This window comes from Microchirus variegatus (genome assembly GCF_963457635.1).
Source record: "Microchirus variegatus genome assembly, chromosome: 15".
Lineage (NCBI taxonomy): Eukaryota > Metazoa > Chordata > Actinopteri > Pleuronectiformes > Soleidae > Microchirus > Microchirus variegatus.
This window is the reverse complement of record NC_139816.1, coordinates 6,822,522-6,838,026: the sequence shown is the minus strand read 5'-3', so window position 1 is coordinate 6,838,026 and position 15,505 is coordinate 6,822,522. Positions and strand designations below refer to the sequence as shown.

Here is a 15,505-nt window from a genome sequence, read left to right as displayed (position 1 = left end):
CCAGCTATGTACCCACAATGCACTGCAAAGCTATGCTAACTGCGAGCAAAAAAACAACAACAGGCTACTCTGCGAAGAAGGCAGCTGCATGGATAACGACAACAACAACGACGGGGATTTCACGCAATGCAATGGTATTTCCTTAAACAAAATGCGCCGTAGCCTTATAATGTGAGTACCACATGGTCTTAAGCACTCTCCGCCCGCTGAAGTTCCATTCCTTGCGCTCCTTTTATAGTGGGAACTGTTTTACAGGCTAGCTAGCTTGCTGGCTAGCTATCTGCGTCTCTCTATGTTTGAGTGTCTTCCGGCAGCAGCGGCGGCAGCAGCGGTGCCATGAACAGTGGACTCCCAGCTTCAGCTGCTCCGCTCGGGGGTGTCGGGATACCCAGTGTCAAAGTTAAGTTTTGCCGATACTACGCGAAAGACAAAACGTGCTTCTATGGAGACGAGTGTCAGTTCCTGCACGAGGATCCGTCCATGGCAAGCCTGCCTCTGCACGGAGGGGGCAGTAGCCCCGTGCCGTTGTCCATGGCCGGCGGTGGCGGGACGCCAGCGGGGTATTCCCTCGGAGGCTCCGCGGCAGCCTGTCCGGGTGGAGGGGGGACCGTTGTGCCCAAGAAGAGCGAAGCAATGGTGCCTGCAGGTACACCGCTGGAGGGTCAGCTGTTAACTGGTGAGCGACAAATACAGCGAGGCAAGGCCTCACACGGGGGAGACTGAGTGTGACTTTACGTCTCGGCCTTGTGGGGCTGTGTTAAAAATTTAGCCCGAGGATTCACCGAGGCCTCCTCACCCCCCAAAACAGCATGGAGTGCTTTTCTCTGCTATACATGACCCAAGCCCCACCTTATGCAAATGGTGCGAACTGCGGTGTGAAGCTATGTTGTAAAATAGTGTTGCACTCCCCGTTAGTTGTAAACAACGTGCAGTGTTTTCCACGCTGCTGCAACAGCTCACACAAGAGGCCTGCTGTTGTTGTAGGACAGCTGTGAGTGGGCAGAAATCCGCGACCCACCAACGTTAGCCGCTGCAGCTAATAGCCAGTTAGCTAATAGCTAACCGTGCGTTAAATGTGCTGCTTGCAACTTCACCGTCTTCACTTGCATTGGAGTTAGTGTTTTTAAATAGTTTGTTTTTGTGGTCTTGTTTTAAAAAATGTATTTGAATTAAATTAAAATAGGGAATGTTGAACCGTGAACTTGTAACTGAAATGTTGCTACTTGGATAAAACTTTAGTGTTTGCTAACGTTAGCGCAGCCGTGCTAACTTGCGCGCACGGCATTGTTTTTTTTGTTTTTTTTCAACGTAAACAAATTATCAGCATCACTGGCATTCACAACCAAATGAGCATGAAAAACGGTAGATGTTCAATTTAAGCGGAAATTCTCGAGTGTTAGTTGGAGCAAACATGTTGTGAGTCAAAGATCCATTCACGTTGGAATAGGCTTTAACATTCACTTTGTACCACTGTTTATATGATTGTTTACTTGTCTTGTGCTTTGCTGATCAAGCATTTGTAGTGCTGAGGAAACTGATACTCAAACTTAGGGTTTTCGGGCTCTGATATTCAAAAACACACCAGTCAATTCAGGTTTGAATTTCTGTCCTCCACAGTCCCAGGTATGGAGGGTGCAGCCCTGAGCGATGCCAGTCTCACCAACTCTTACTTCAGCAGCAGCTTCATTGGGGTCAATGGGTTTGGAAGCCCAGCAGAGTCTAAATACTCAATGATGCAGGTACAAGAGAGAAGCTGTCGTTGTGGTCATTACAAACATTTGCTGCGCCTTAAGCCCTCTTTATATAGTACATTTGCACTGTGATCATCAAAAGCTGCAATGGGTAGTAAAATAACTGATGTCCCATTTACTTTGTGCCCTTCTGTTGCGGTACCAAGCAAAGTATTCCAGTAGGTTGAAGCTAGACACACTGCAGAAAACTCACTTCTGGGCAACAACAGTGATACAATTGGAACAACATAAAACCCACCCTATTAAAATATACTAAGCATTACAATTTAGAGAGTTAAGTCGGTTTCTTTTCGATGAATAATGTCAGCATGCCGCAGCGTTTACTGTTTTGTCGTCTTTATTTAATTTAGTTGTGCTGGTGATTCCATGACATGTAGGTAGCTGACACGCTAATGCCACCTTACCTACACGCTTTACAGGGGAAGCGCAAGCCAGATCAGCGTTTACCATTTTAAACTGCACCATTGCAAGCTGAATTGCACTGTAATGCTTGGTGGAAATGTAGCATAAGACTGTTTTGGAAATGGATGTCAATGTGCTCACATAGCTGTTTACGTGGATGTAAATGTTGTGCATGCAGCTCGTTGTTCTGTAAATAGTTTTCACATCATTTCATTAAAACACTGATAACTGGCGCTAACCTTATTTTGATGCTGCACTCTCTTCTCTAGCGAATGACTACCAGCAGCAGCTCTCCTAGTCTCCTTAACGATGGTGCCAAGAACTACAGCCACAGCACTCATGGTGAGACTCAGACGATGACGTCTGTAAAGCAGTAGTCAGCACTCATCCACTGATCATTGAATGCAACACTGCTGGAGTCCTTACAACCCGTTTCTTTCACAGATCCAGTGAACTCTCCGACATCCTCACTCTTCAGTGATTTTGGTGCTCTTAGCATATCCCAAAGGAGAAAGGTGAGCACACAAGCACCTGGTCTCAGGCGCTTAAAAGCTCAGCACAACACTTTTGTTTTAAACTGAAGTTTGATCGATTAATTTCCTGTCTTTGTCTTGAATCTTATCTACAGGAAATGAAATCTCACTCAATGTAATACTTTTTCCATGTACCACCAGACTCCTAACCCAGCAGCAAGTGAGTTCATTCCTAAGGGAGTTCCACGTATGGCCACCATGGCTCAGTCCAGTGTCCAGGCCTTCCCTTCGCCTATCTTCCCACATCCTGCTATCAGCAGTTCTGCAGCTACAGCTCTGGCTCCAGGTGGGGTTTTTTATTGATTGATGATGGTACTTTGTCAGACAGTAGAGTCTGAAATTTTAATCGAACAACAGACATTCTCTTGGCAAAATAACAAGAAAAGCATTGTCTTGCTCTGAAATGTACTTATTTCACAAACTTGTCTGTGCTATGTTGTCGAAACAAATGATGATGATTATTCTCTCCGTTTTAATGCTCTGTATTCATCTAATGATTGCATTCCCTATTTTTTCTAGGCATGTCCTTGTCTGCCGGTTCTTCTCCTCTCCACTCCCCAAAAATTACACCGCACACCTCACCTGCCCCTCGTCGGCGCAGTCATACTCCAAACCCTGCCAATTACATGGTGCCCACCACAGCAGCCGACCAGGGCGCTCACATTATCCAAAAAGAAACTGTCGGGGGGACGACCTACTTCTACACTGACAACACCCCAGCACCAATGCCTGGGATGGTATGTGTTTGCATCTTCTTCTCAGTATTATAATGAGGAAATGTTTGTACGCAAAAGCTTTTTGGTCCCTTCAAACTCCCAAACATTTCAAAACCTCGTTTGGGTTTTGTTTCATGACATTCACGTGGCTCTTACACTGGTTTTCATTTTTCAATAAATAGGAAGCTGTGTTTTATTTTTTTTTCTTGTTTCATCACAGGTGTTTCCTACTTACCATATATATCCCCCTACTGCACCACACGTGGCTTACATGCAGCCAAAAGCAAATGCCCCGTCCTTCTTCATGGCTGATGAGCTTCGACAGGTATTACTCACTTGCTCTCCTTTCATATTCCCCTTGTCTCCTTTTCTGAATCGCCTTTCTGATGTGACTGCCTCCTTGTTTCTCCTTCAGGAGTTGATAAACAGACATCTGATAACCATGGCCCAGATTGACCACTCAGAGAACTCGGGTAAAAGGTCTTCTCTGTTGTCACAACAAAGGGCTGTTTTTGATTTTGGTATTTTTTTTGGTGTGCTTACATATTTCAAATAAATGCAAAAAAGTAAGTTTTTGATGCTCTGTTGTTGGTGTTCACACATAAACACACAAGCACAGCTGATTTAAAGGAAAACAATGACATTTTGCAGCACATAGATGTCTCCGTCATTACTTCTTTTGTGATGCTTTTAACAATCAAAATAGCTTATTTTGAAATTAAACCCGGCGCCACCTTTAGCTCAACACAAACTTTAAACTGTGAACACGGTAAATAACTCACAGTAAACCAGCCACCGAAACAGAACACTGATAACATGAGAGTGTGATGTCAACACAATACTTCTCTGTTATATACTGTATTTATAGTTGTCTTTGTTCCCTGATTTCCTGTTTTTTGAGGCAGAATGTTGTGTATTGATCCTGAAAACAAATGTCAGGTCTAGTTTTGGTGTGGATTTCATCAAGGTGTTGAAATGGTTAAAGTGTGAAAGTAGTTGGGACTTTTTGTGTCTAATATTATTCTTGTTTATCATTATAAAAGATGTACCAGGTGAGGTAGATAGCTACCACAGCCTGTTCCCCCTGGAGCCTCTCCCCCCACCCAATCGCATGCAGAAGACCAGCAACTTCAGCTACATCACCTCCTGCTACAAGGCCGTCAATAGCAAGGATGACCTGCCTTACTGCCTGAGGAGGATACATGGTAAGGAAACTGATAGATGTCACAAAACCAAAATATAAAAGCAGCAAGCCAGCAGTGATGATTGTTTACATCCAAAGCAAACAAGTTTGACAGCATGTTGTGATGCCGTCAAACTTCTAATTTCCTGTATGTTTGGTGTGCATCTTTAAAAAATGTTCTCAGGTTTCCGTCTTGTTAACACCAAGTGCATGATGCTGGTCGACATGTGGAAGAAGATCCAGCACTCGAACTCTGTAACGCTGAGGGAGGTCTTCACCACCAAGGCCTTTGGAGATCACTGTAAGTGTTTTCGGGCTGCAGAGGAGTTTTGTCAACTGTTTTGATAATTGATCTGATGTGTTGGAGTGTTTATTACCTCTGCCAAGGAGGTTATGTTTTCGCCGGAGTTGGTTTGTTTGTTTGTTTGTCTGTTTGTTTTCTGTTAGTTAGCAACATAACTCGAAAAGTCACAGACGGATTTGGATGACATTTTCTGGAAATGTTCACAATGGGACCAGGAACAAGTGATTACATTTTGGGCGTGAACCGTAGACGCTATCACTGGTTACAACACGCGCCGTCTGACCCAGGCGCACAGGCAGGGTGTATTTTGTAGGCACTGAGCTGCATTGATGGAGGTCTGCGCTCTCTGAGTGCTTAATACTTGTGGTTTGAGAGAACATCATTTCAAGGTTTCAGGTGTTTGCAAACATTCATGTATATGACTATTGTGACTTAAATTCTACTCTTGTATCTCAATAACATTTTTTTATTTTTTTAAGGTATTTACAGTTAATTTACATGTACGATTTTAGTAGTTGAGACTTAAGACGACAAATTATTGGATGTCCTATCCTTGTCGATACCACTTGCTGAGTGTTCATTCAAAAGTGAAGTGGATAAATTTAGTAGCGATACAGTGATAGATATACAGTACTGTGCAAAAGTCCACCAGCAGATATATCTCCACATTCAATAGCAGGACAAACCCAGGTTTTATCAGTGACGCCAACTATGGTTTCACTACTGTTTTCAAGAGAGCCAGGTTCGTGCAAATGAAAGGGTAGGTCACACTAAATACTGAGCATTTTTTTCCTCCTGGAAAACTTGTCGTCTGTATTGAAGAAGTTCTACTTGATTTAAATGTTTCTCATCAATTTTTCTTTTTGCTTTAGCCTTGGTGTTCTCTTACGACTTCCACGCGGGTGCAGAGACCATGTTCAGCAGACACTTCAACGACCCAGCAGCAGACTCTTACTTTACCAAGAGGAAGTGGGGTGAGTTGTTTGTGCCTCTCTTCAGCTCTCACGTTGAAATGGAGCCAACATCACTTCAAGCCCAACTTCAATGACGTATTTATTAAGTTGTATAGCACCAAATCACAACATACGTAATCTCAAAGAGAAGAGAAACCCAACTCTTCACACAATGAGCAGGGCCCATGGGGCGCAGTGGAACGTGACCAGGAACAGATATATAATTTATCTATCTATACTGATGGCAGTCAGAAAAAGTGCATCGGTTTAGTCTGCTGTGAGGGAAGTTGTGTGTACACAGGATGTTGTGTGATATACACCTCAGATGCATCTCTGCTTCACACAGTTTTGACAATGATGTCATTGCCCCATGTCTATTTATGTGTGTTTTGTCACATTAGTTGAGCAAAGACACATTACCCAAGACGTCTAAATGCCCAAAACTACTTCCACTGGTGTCTTGACACCTCAAAGGAGAATGTACATGTTTGGAAGTCTGGGAAAGCACATTAGTTTGACAGTTGGCATTCATGCAACTGCATGAGAGACAGGGGGTTGGGGGGGGGGGGGACATGGAGGAAACTGTGGCTGAAACTGATCCTGGGGCAGGTGCTGTGTGGCCTACACCTACAGCAATGTAAACAGAGGAAGCAAAACTACTCGGACCCCAGGCTTTGTCTGGTCTTTACCAATCACACAAACCAAACCATAATACGTGAATATTATAGTAACAAGGCGTTTTCAAATTGTGTTTAGGGGAACAATAATATAGATGTGTCTCGGTGTGATGTTGTGGCTTTTGTTGTGCAGCACACACCCTGACACTATCACCGCTGCACAATTTCACAACTTCATGCCGGTTGCAGTAGTTATAGCCTATAACAAGTAATACAAATTATCTGCGTGTAAGAGTAAACAACATGATGGATTTTCTCTCACGTATTCTATAAATTCAAAAGCTGAAACAAGCATATATTTTAATTTAATCAATAGGAAATAACTGGCACAGATTAATGACAAAAAACAAGTTAGATGTAAGGAGTTTCATTTGTCAGAGACACAGAGTAAAACAGGAATGACATTGCTAATTATCGCCATAAACATCAAATAACCAGAAAAGCAGTTATGTGTCTTGTCTCGAGTTATGTTGGCACAGTTACTGCGGTATGTATTGTGACTGATTTATTTCCTAGCTTTGGTTTAGGGCTGTGGTGAATTAGCATGTCTCATGTTTTCAGGACAACACGAACCTCCACCACCACGGCAGCATGCGGGTCTCCTCCCAGAATCTCTGATCTGGGCCTACATCGTCCAGCTCAGCTCTGCCCTGCGCACCATTCACACTGCGGGTCTGGCCTGTCGTGTCATGGACCCCAGCAAGATTCTCATCACTGGCAAAACCAGGTATAACACACACACACACACACACACACACACACACACACACACACACACACACACACACACACACACACACACACACACACACACACACACACACACACACACACACACACACACACACACATCATGTTGATCAGCACATAACCTTAAAAGGTGTTCAATGTGCACTTTCAGAAAATGTAGATAAGACTGTTTACTGAAAATGTATTAAAAGCAGAACAGTGTTTTCAGAAGAGGCTTCCTTTTTTTTTTTTTAAACACATGCACACAACTAACAGTAATGTGCTCTTATCTCTGCAGGTTACGGGTGAACTGCGTTGGAGTGTTTGACGTCTTAACGTTTGATAACAGTCAGACCAATCATCTTGCCCTAATGCCACAGTACCAGGTAATTTGCCCACTGTTCAATTACACATGAAAACACTTATACGCGGATGTGTGGTGCATTATTCTTTATAAGAGGAAGTTCATTAACACGTATATATTTTTGTAACGTGTGTGGGTTTTTTTTTGTCCTACCCGCTGTAGCAAGCAGACCTAGTGTCACTGGGCAAGGTGGTGCTGGCGCTGGCGTGTAACTCCCTGGCCGGCATTCAAAGGGAGAATCTGCAGAAGGCCATGGAGCTGGTGTCAATCAACTACTCTTCAGACCTCAAGAACCTCATTCTGTAAGAAACAAAATGAGTAAAACACAATCTGTGTAATCCGGAGTAACCATATGCATCTGCACTGCAGACTACGTCATGGTATTACAACTGTCATTTATTTAGATTAGTCTGATGGTAAAATGATGCCTGTCACGATTCAACCTACGCAAGACAAAATATAAATAAATAAGTACGATACATTTCTTGAGTCAATAACCCAGGAGTCATCTTTTCAAAATCAATGCACACGTTTATCTAACATGAATGTCGAAAGTGTTATGTGGAGTGGAAAATGCAATGTTTTTTAGCTTTGCCTGCTCAGTTGTTGACTGGGCTAATAGAATTTAATCCTGAGCCAAAATGATTTTCTGTTATTGTTCACATGATTGCCTCTTGCATAAGTTAAGCAAAAGGTGTCGTAAAACTTGAATCCTGGCACACGTTTATTCTTAGGAAAAGTACATCTGTGTCGCTGCATTTCAATCCCCGACGGTGACCTCTGAGTGTGTTTTTCTGTCTGTGCAGGTATCTGCTGACTGAACAGTCTCGTCTGCGCAGCGTCAATGACATTATGCCCATGATCGGAGCGCGATTCTACACGCAACTCGACGCATCACAGATGAGGAACGATGTCATCGAGGAGGACCTGGCTAAGGTATGTGTAAGCAGGGGAGCTACAGGATTGTTCAAGAACACTTGGCACATACAGTTTTTTCCCCCTCTCTCATCTCGGCTTTGGTGATGTGAGATGCTGGTCAGAAATAGGGCCTTGGTTTAGTTTGCTGGAAGTTGTGTGTGTACACAGGATGTTGTATCATGTGTCAAGAGTCTCGCTTTGAATTTAGATTTGGTGTGAATGTGTAGACCAACTGACCCTCACCTCATTTAAAAAAACAAATATATATATATATATGTGTGTATAAATATTACTTCCTCTTTGCTCCCCGTCTCTGTTCACGTCCACCAAACCAAACAATTGACAGTAAAAGGCAAATGCTGATTTAAGCTTTTCTACCGGGACATATTGTCCAGCAGATCTTATATCAAACAAATTCACGTTTTCAAACTGTGTTGAGGAAATGGGTACATGTCTCCGAGTTAACCTCTTGTTTTTATAACTTCAGAGAAGTAGGGCTTTTTTTCAAAAATGGGGAAGTTTTTATTGAAACTGCCTGTGATCTTCTGATACCTGGTTACGGTGTAACAGTTTCCTGTGTTTCAGACAGTCACTACTGTATATGTTGGCTGGATTATGTGGACACACACACACACACACACACACACACACACACACACACACACACACACACACACACACACACACACACACACACACACACACACACACACACACACACACACACACACACACACACACAAGTAGTGGCAGTATTATTTGTTGATAGAAGCCTAATTTATATATGAGCCTGGCAAAGGCTGGTTTCCTTGTGGCGTGTTGTAAGGCGCCGAGGCTTCATCATTGCAATGCCACTGTTGTGCAAAGCTGCAGTGTTTGCCACATATCCTTATATTCTTATATACTGTATATGCTGTTGCTTAATTTATAATATTGTGCAGCAGAACTCGTTTGTAGGTCAAACACATATCATTCTACATTTCTCTACTAGTCCACAAAACACGTCATAAGGTGAGATAAGAAAGGAAGGGGAATAAAAAAGATCTGCTGAGACGATAGGTGAAAGGCTTTAACTTGTGGTACTGATCTTATGAGATCATCAACATGTCTGTTTTTAAACATTGAAGTAGCCGATGATGGAGTTTTTCCAGCTCCCTGCACTAACCTGAACAGCCTTGAACATCATTTACAGATCAAGTTCCCTGTTCCACTCAGGTAGTTGGTATCACTACCCGGGCATTTCAAAAACCGCACAAAAACAATCGTACATTCCACAAGTAATCCGCTCTTTATGTTACCGCTTAAAAGGTAATGGCAGGTTTTAATCCCTCTCTGATTTTCCTGCTCGGTGGGTATGAACACGGTCAACTTCCCTTCTCCCTGAATGAGATGTTGTATCTGAACATAGAGTCATTGTGTTTATTTATTCCCCTAATACTACAGGTAGAGAACCTGTAAACTCACTGAACAGAATTCTAGTTTGACTACTCAATAATAACAGCATAAATGAATTAAAGAGAAACTAGAGAAAGTGTCTTGTTGAACCGGAGGTCAGTTTTCAGTTTCTGATCCCTGCAGCAATGAATTTCAATACTTAAAGTGACCTGTTTCTATTTATTGAAGATGTTGTTTGCACAGGTTTGCTTGAAAATATAAATCTTGTTTGCCTATTCACCAGGAAGTGCAAAATGGCCGCCTCTTCCGCCTGTTGGCCAAGCTGGGCACCATCAATGAGCGACCAGAGTAAGTCCAGCCTCTCCCGAAGACCAGTCGATTAGTATTAGTAAGTTGTGTTTCTGTGGTTACATGACTTGTGTCTCGCGTTAACTCAGGTTTCAGAAGGACCCGACGTGGTCGGAGACGGGCGACCGCTACCTGTTGAAGCTTTTCCGGGATCACCTGTTTCACCAGGTGACGGAGGCTGGGACGCCCTGGATCGACCTCAGCCACATCGTCTCCTGCCTCAACAAAGTCAGTGGTTCTTATTATTATCGTTCTTGTACATGACCGGTCAAAAGTTTGGGCTCACCTATACAATTGTTGTTGTGTTTTCCATCAAAAGTCAGACTTTTGTTCATGAAAAGAGTTGCAAAATGAATTGAAAAAAAAGTCAAGACATTGACAAGATTAGAAATAATGATTTTTATTCCAAATAAAGAAGCAGCAAAACTGTTTTCAGCTGTGTTAACATCATTGCACAAGGGTTTTCTAATCATCCAATAGCCTTCTAACACCATGAGCAAACACAATGTACCATTAGAACACTGGAAATGGGCCTCTATACACCTATGTACATATTCTATAAAAAACCAGATGTTAGCAGCTAGGATAGTCGTTTACCACATTAACGATGTATAGAGTGTATTTCTGATTCATTTAATGTTATATTCATTATTCATTATATTTCGTTCAAAAATAAGGACATTTCTAAGTAAGCTCAAACTTTTGACCGGTAGTGTACGTGTGCCACACACTCATATTCTCACATCTGTTGTTCCTCTTTTTACTAAAATCTGACACTTGTTAGTGTGACCTTTTTGTGCTTAACAAGGGTTCGACTCCTCTGTTATTAATATCTGTGTAACTTCAAGATTCTCAGCATGCGTATGGGAGATATTCAAGAAATAAGAGAAGCACAAAAACCTGTTGTTTATCTTTAAGTTTTAGGCCTCTTTTCCACCACATAGTCCTCAACACTTTTTTTTGCTTTTCCATTAGGGGTACTTTTGTATTACCTGCTCTGGCTGAGCTAATACTAGGGTTAGGGTTTCTGTGAACAAAGCTTTTTAATGAACTGGTTCTAATGATTTAGTTGCACTGAAAACAACTGCTTTACAAGCCACTAGTTTGTGTTGCGTATAAAATGAAGATTAGATCCGTGGAAAAGCGACGTTGGTCATAAGTTTCATGTGTTTCATGACAACACAATTGTTTTTTTGGTTTCTATCGCATATAATGGCTGTCATTTTGATCACTAAAATAAAATATTGTCCCCTCCCTTTTTAAAATATTCTAATTGTGTGATTTCATTGTCTCCTCAGCTCGACGCTGGTGTTCCTGAGAAGATCAGCCTGGTTTCTCGGGACGAGAAGAGCGTCCTGGTTGTGACCTACTCGGACCTGAAGCGCTGCTTTGACAGCACCTTCCAGGAGCTACAGGCTGCGGCCTCTGGCTCTCTGTAGCGCCCTCTTTGGGCCCGGGGTGGGACGGCCCCGACCTGGAGCACACTATTGCACTACAGCGAAGGACCAGGTTTGTGAAGACGACATCAGCATGGCGAAAGGCAGCGAGGCAGGGCTTCGTGAACCTCAGTCACATACACTGACCCTGTCCACCAGGATGGCTTTTTCTAAAGTGTATTTTTTTTAGTTTTCCTAAACCCTGCAGCTGAAAAATCGAGAAAAACAAAAGGAAAAAAAAAAAAAGGACAAATATGGAAGCTGTGACAAAAACGACGAGTATGATGACATTTTTTTAGATTTGGGGAACAAAACGAGAAACAAACCATGGTGTTTTGAACTTTTTTCCTGCTTTTAGTGTTCATTTCTTACAGTTGGGGTTTATTTTTCTGAAGAGGATGCACTAAGATTTTAATTTTTTTGTTATTTTTTGTTTTGTTTGTTATTTTTATGAAAATGTGTGAGTGGCCAACAGGGTGTACAGAGAGCTAGAGTCACACATGGACATAAATATCAGAGCAGACTCACAATTAAAACACACAAAACGAACCAGAAAAGAGATTGAGCTTTTTACTGACTGCACCTCTCTTCCAGCTGGAGACCACGCCCCCTTCATTCTGATGCACTAGGAGACGGGACGCACCACTCGAGGCTTTTGTTGGGGGGCCAGGATGGCACATGTTAAATTAAATGGGCCGGCCCACCTTTGCCTTGATTGTTGGTCCCCCCCCCCCCCCCCCCCACACACACACAGAAAGGACAAACCACTTGGGAAGAAGGGATGGGGGTTCGTAAAACTGGAAATAAATTAGTTCAGCAGACGTTGGGATTATCAGGCTCATGTGATGTGATGTGGGTGGGCTGGTGTGAAACAGGATTGGGTTTTGGAAAGGTGAAATGTGGTTTCAGTTTGCAGACGAAGAAGGGGGGGGGTTTGTTTCCGATGCTGTCTACCATCTGTTTGTTACACGTGCAGCAGCAGCAGCAGCCGTTTGGTTAACGGACATCCACGGTGACTGCTTCACGACGGGTCATTTTGGTTTTTAGATGTCCAGCACTTGTCGCCCGTGAGTGGGGGCTTCTGTTGAGGTGGCGCCACAGCTTCCTCTTTGTGGAATGTCCTTATTTGGTCTGTCACTCCTCCTCATCCTCCTCCTGTCCCTTCTGCTCCACTTCCCATCAGGAAGTTAGATCCCCCTTTTACTTTTGGGGTAAACTTTTTCTAGCTGGTCTTTCACGTTTGCTCAGCTTCATTTTTGTGCAGGAATGCATGATGGGAAATGGGAGGGGTAATTCATTTTTGTTTTGTCTCAAATTAATTATTTTTATTAATCTGTGGACCAATTCCGGCGAAGGGTTTGGGGAACGGGGAAAGGAGACGAGGAACACCAAGAGTTTTTTTTTTTTCTTTTTTGTTTCTTTTTTTTTAATTATCATGAAATAGAAAACGTGCTGAGATGAAGCGGCGGCGCAGGCTGTTGCACTCACTCGGACGACTAGGATTTCTCTCAGGATGACAAACGGCTGGAGGGGCCCAGTGATTGAATGTGTTTGGCCGTCACTGGCTGCCCCCTGTCCGGTTAGATAGACAAGCTTCAGTGGAGTGGGTGGGACGTCTTCAGATGGAGTCTTCTTTTTTCTTTTCTTAGGAAGTTAACAGTGTTGTGGAAATCGAGCTGTGAGGGGTTTTTTCCTCCCCGATGTTGCCCTTAAGCACAAATCATATTCCGTTGATGACGGAAGGAATTATTGAGCGAGTGAGTTTGGTGCCAGCCGAATATATTATAATCAAGCTTGTTTGGAAACCACCGTCTTTGATTGTTTTTCGTCTTTGTCGATGAAGAGGCCGAGTGTTCTTTTGGCTGCAGTCGGTTTTTCAAAGTCACGTTGTGGACGCGGACGATCTGTTCTTGAGGGCAACAAACGTGCAGGGAGCTGTGAGCTGCGATCGTGTTACTACTTCCTCTATTTTTAACGAGACAGACGAAAACATTTGGTGAATGTGGTGCTTTAGAAAAACCCTCAACACGCACACACTCTCACACACTCACACAGCGCCCCCCAACTCGGCGTACACAACGTCAGTGCCCATATCACAATCTCCCACACACTCACACTCCACTTCATATTAGTGACAACCTTCTTCTTCTCCTCCCCAACATCATCATCCTCATCATCACCTACAATCACCGTCTTAGTATGTTTTTTGCCCTTCTTCTTACGTTCATTGTCTCAGATTTTGCAATATTTGTGTGTACAGCAGTATTTTAATAAAGAATACCAAAACAGAAACACACCGTCTGTTTTTCATTATGAAATATTTATTTATACGATCAGCAGGGGGTTCAAAAGTAACATCACTATATGCACAAACAAATCACATTCTTCAATGATTAATCACATACAGGATATATGTGGTCTCTTCAATCTTAGTCTGTGTATTTGATGTTAATGTGGTTAAACACTATATGAACAAAAGTATTGGGACGCCTTAAATGTGGAGTTGGTCCTCTTTTACAGTTATAACAGCTCCTGCAATTCAAGATCTGTTGTTGTTTATTATGTATATAATCTATATAATCTGTGTCCATTCGTCCTGTAGAGCATTTGTGAGGTCAGATGATGTTGGCTCCCAATCTCCTACGTTCTAGTTCATCCCAAGGATTCTCGACATGGGTTCAGGTCAGGGCTCCAGTGAGGGCCAGTCCACTTCTTCCTCACTACCATGTCTTTATAGTCTTTGCTTTGTGTCCTTGCCACAAAGTTGGACGCATAGATCTGTCCAAAATCTCTTGGTACAGTCCATACTTAAGTGTTGAGATTGTCCATTGGAGATCGGAACACCTGAATTCAATATTTAACCCTTAACACCTCAGCCTCTAAATGTCCGTCTTGCTTCTTTTAATCATGAAAGGGCCAGAAAATGTCCTGTGAGTAAGTTCCTTTTTGCCCAGTTTTCCAGATTAACTTTAAATATCTGGCAGTTTTTTTTGTTTTTTTTTTACAATTAACTGCATGTTAAACTACTGTTTTAACAATTTAAAATGAAGAAAAACACATTTGAAGAGTATAAAACATTTAAAAATAACTTGTTTCGTTTTTCCAATTCTGTCCTCTCCGGTCATTAAGACTCTGATTCACTGTCTTCCTGCAACAGCACGAGTGAAATTACCGTAATAACCACACATTGCATTTGCTGTGCAACCCAGATTTCAGAAACCGTTAGAATGTTTCCGATTGCACAAAGCTTTGCGTAATTTCGGGGATGCAAAGTGTGCTTAGGCGTTATAGGGTTAACTATATACTTTTGTCCATATAGTGTATATATAAAAAGGGTTTGTTTTTTTCTCATTAAACATAGTTAATTAGCGTAATAACACTATTTACCACCACTACGACTATAGTAGCATGTCATTTTGGCAGTTACATTTAGGTGTACCCAATAAACCGGCGTCTGAGCGCTTATTTAACAGGCCACTCCTTCATAACACGAGTACGGCTTTAAAATAAATATAGAGGTATATGTTCTGAGTAAAGCTAAAGGTAATGTGTAACTTTAGTCCAGCATATAGTGGCTGTGGAGGAGGAACAGTTATTCATACAGCAGTGTTCCTCTTCACAGAGCTCAGCGCATGAGGTACCAATACTTAATGCTCTTATGGTGAATTGATTAATACGTTATTTATAATTATTTTACTGTCGGGTGTTAATCGGCTGCTCCTGGGAAAAGGATGTGTGAGACTATACTTGGATGGTAAAGGAGGTATATTTTGCTGTATAGCTGCAGGTATTATAA

General features: G+C 42.4%; 1 protein-coding gene across 2 annotated transcripts; it reads left to right on the top strand.

Annotated features, from left to right (window-relative positions):
• The first annotated feature begins 81 nt into the window (after window positions 1-81).
• pan3 (poly(A) specific ribonuclease subunit PAN3) lies at window positions 82-13,961 on the top strand. 2 transcript variants are annotated; one of them, XM_083901678.1, is made up of 18 exons: window positions 82-676; window positions 1,618-1,739; window positions 2,423-2,495; window positions 2,598-2,668; window positions 2,828-2,972; window positions 3,206-3,423; window positions 3,623-3,727; window positions 3,818-3,875; window positions 4,446-4,607; window positions 4,770-4,886; window positions 5,762-5,863; window positions 7,081-7,246; window positions 7,547-7,634; window positions 7,775-7,914; window positions 8,419-8,548; window positions 10,209-10,273; window positions 10,363-10,501; window positions 11,572-13,961. In XM_083901678.1, the coding sequence occupies exons 1-18, from the start codon at window positions 337-339 to the stop codon at window positions 11,710-11,712; spliced, it is 2,382 nt and encodes a 793-aa protein (XP_083757804.1). In that variant the 5' UTR covers window positions 82-336; the 3' UTR covers window positions 11,713-13,961. The 2 variants fall into 2 exon arrangements, with proteins under 2 accessions (XP_083757804.1, XP_083757805.1); XM_083901679.1 differs by lacking the exon at window positions 1,618-1,739 and having other exon boundaries at window positions 569-676.
• Window positions 13,962-15,505: the final 1,544 nt, after the last annotated feature.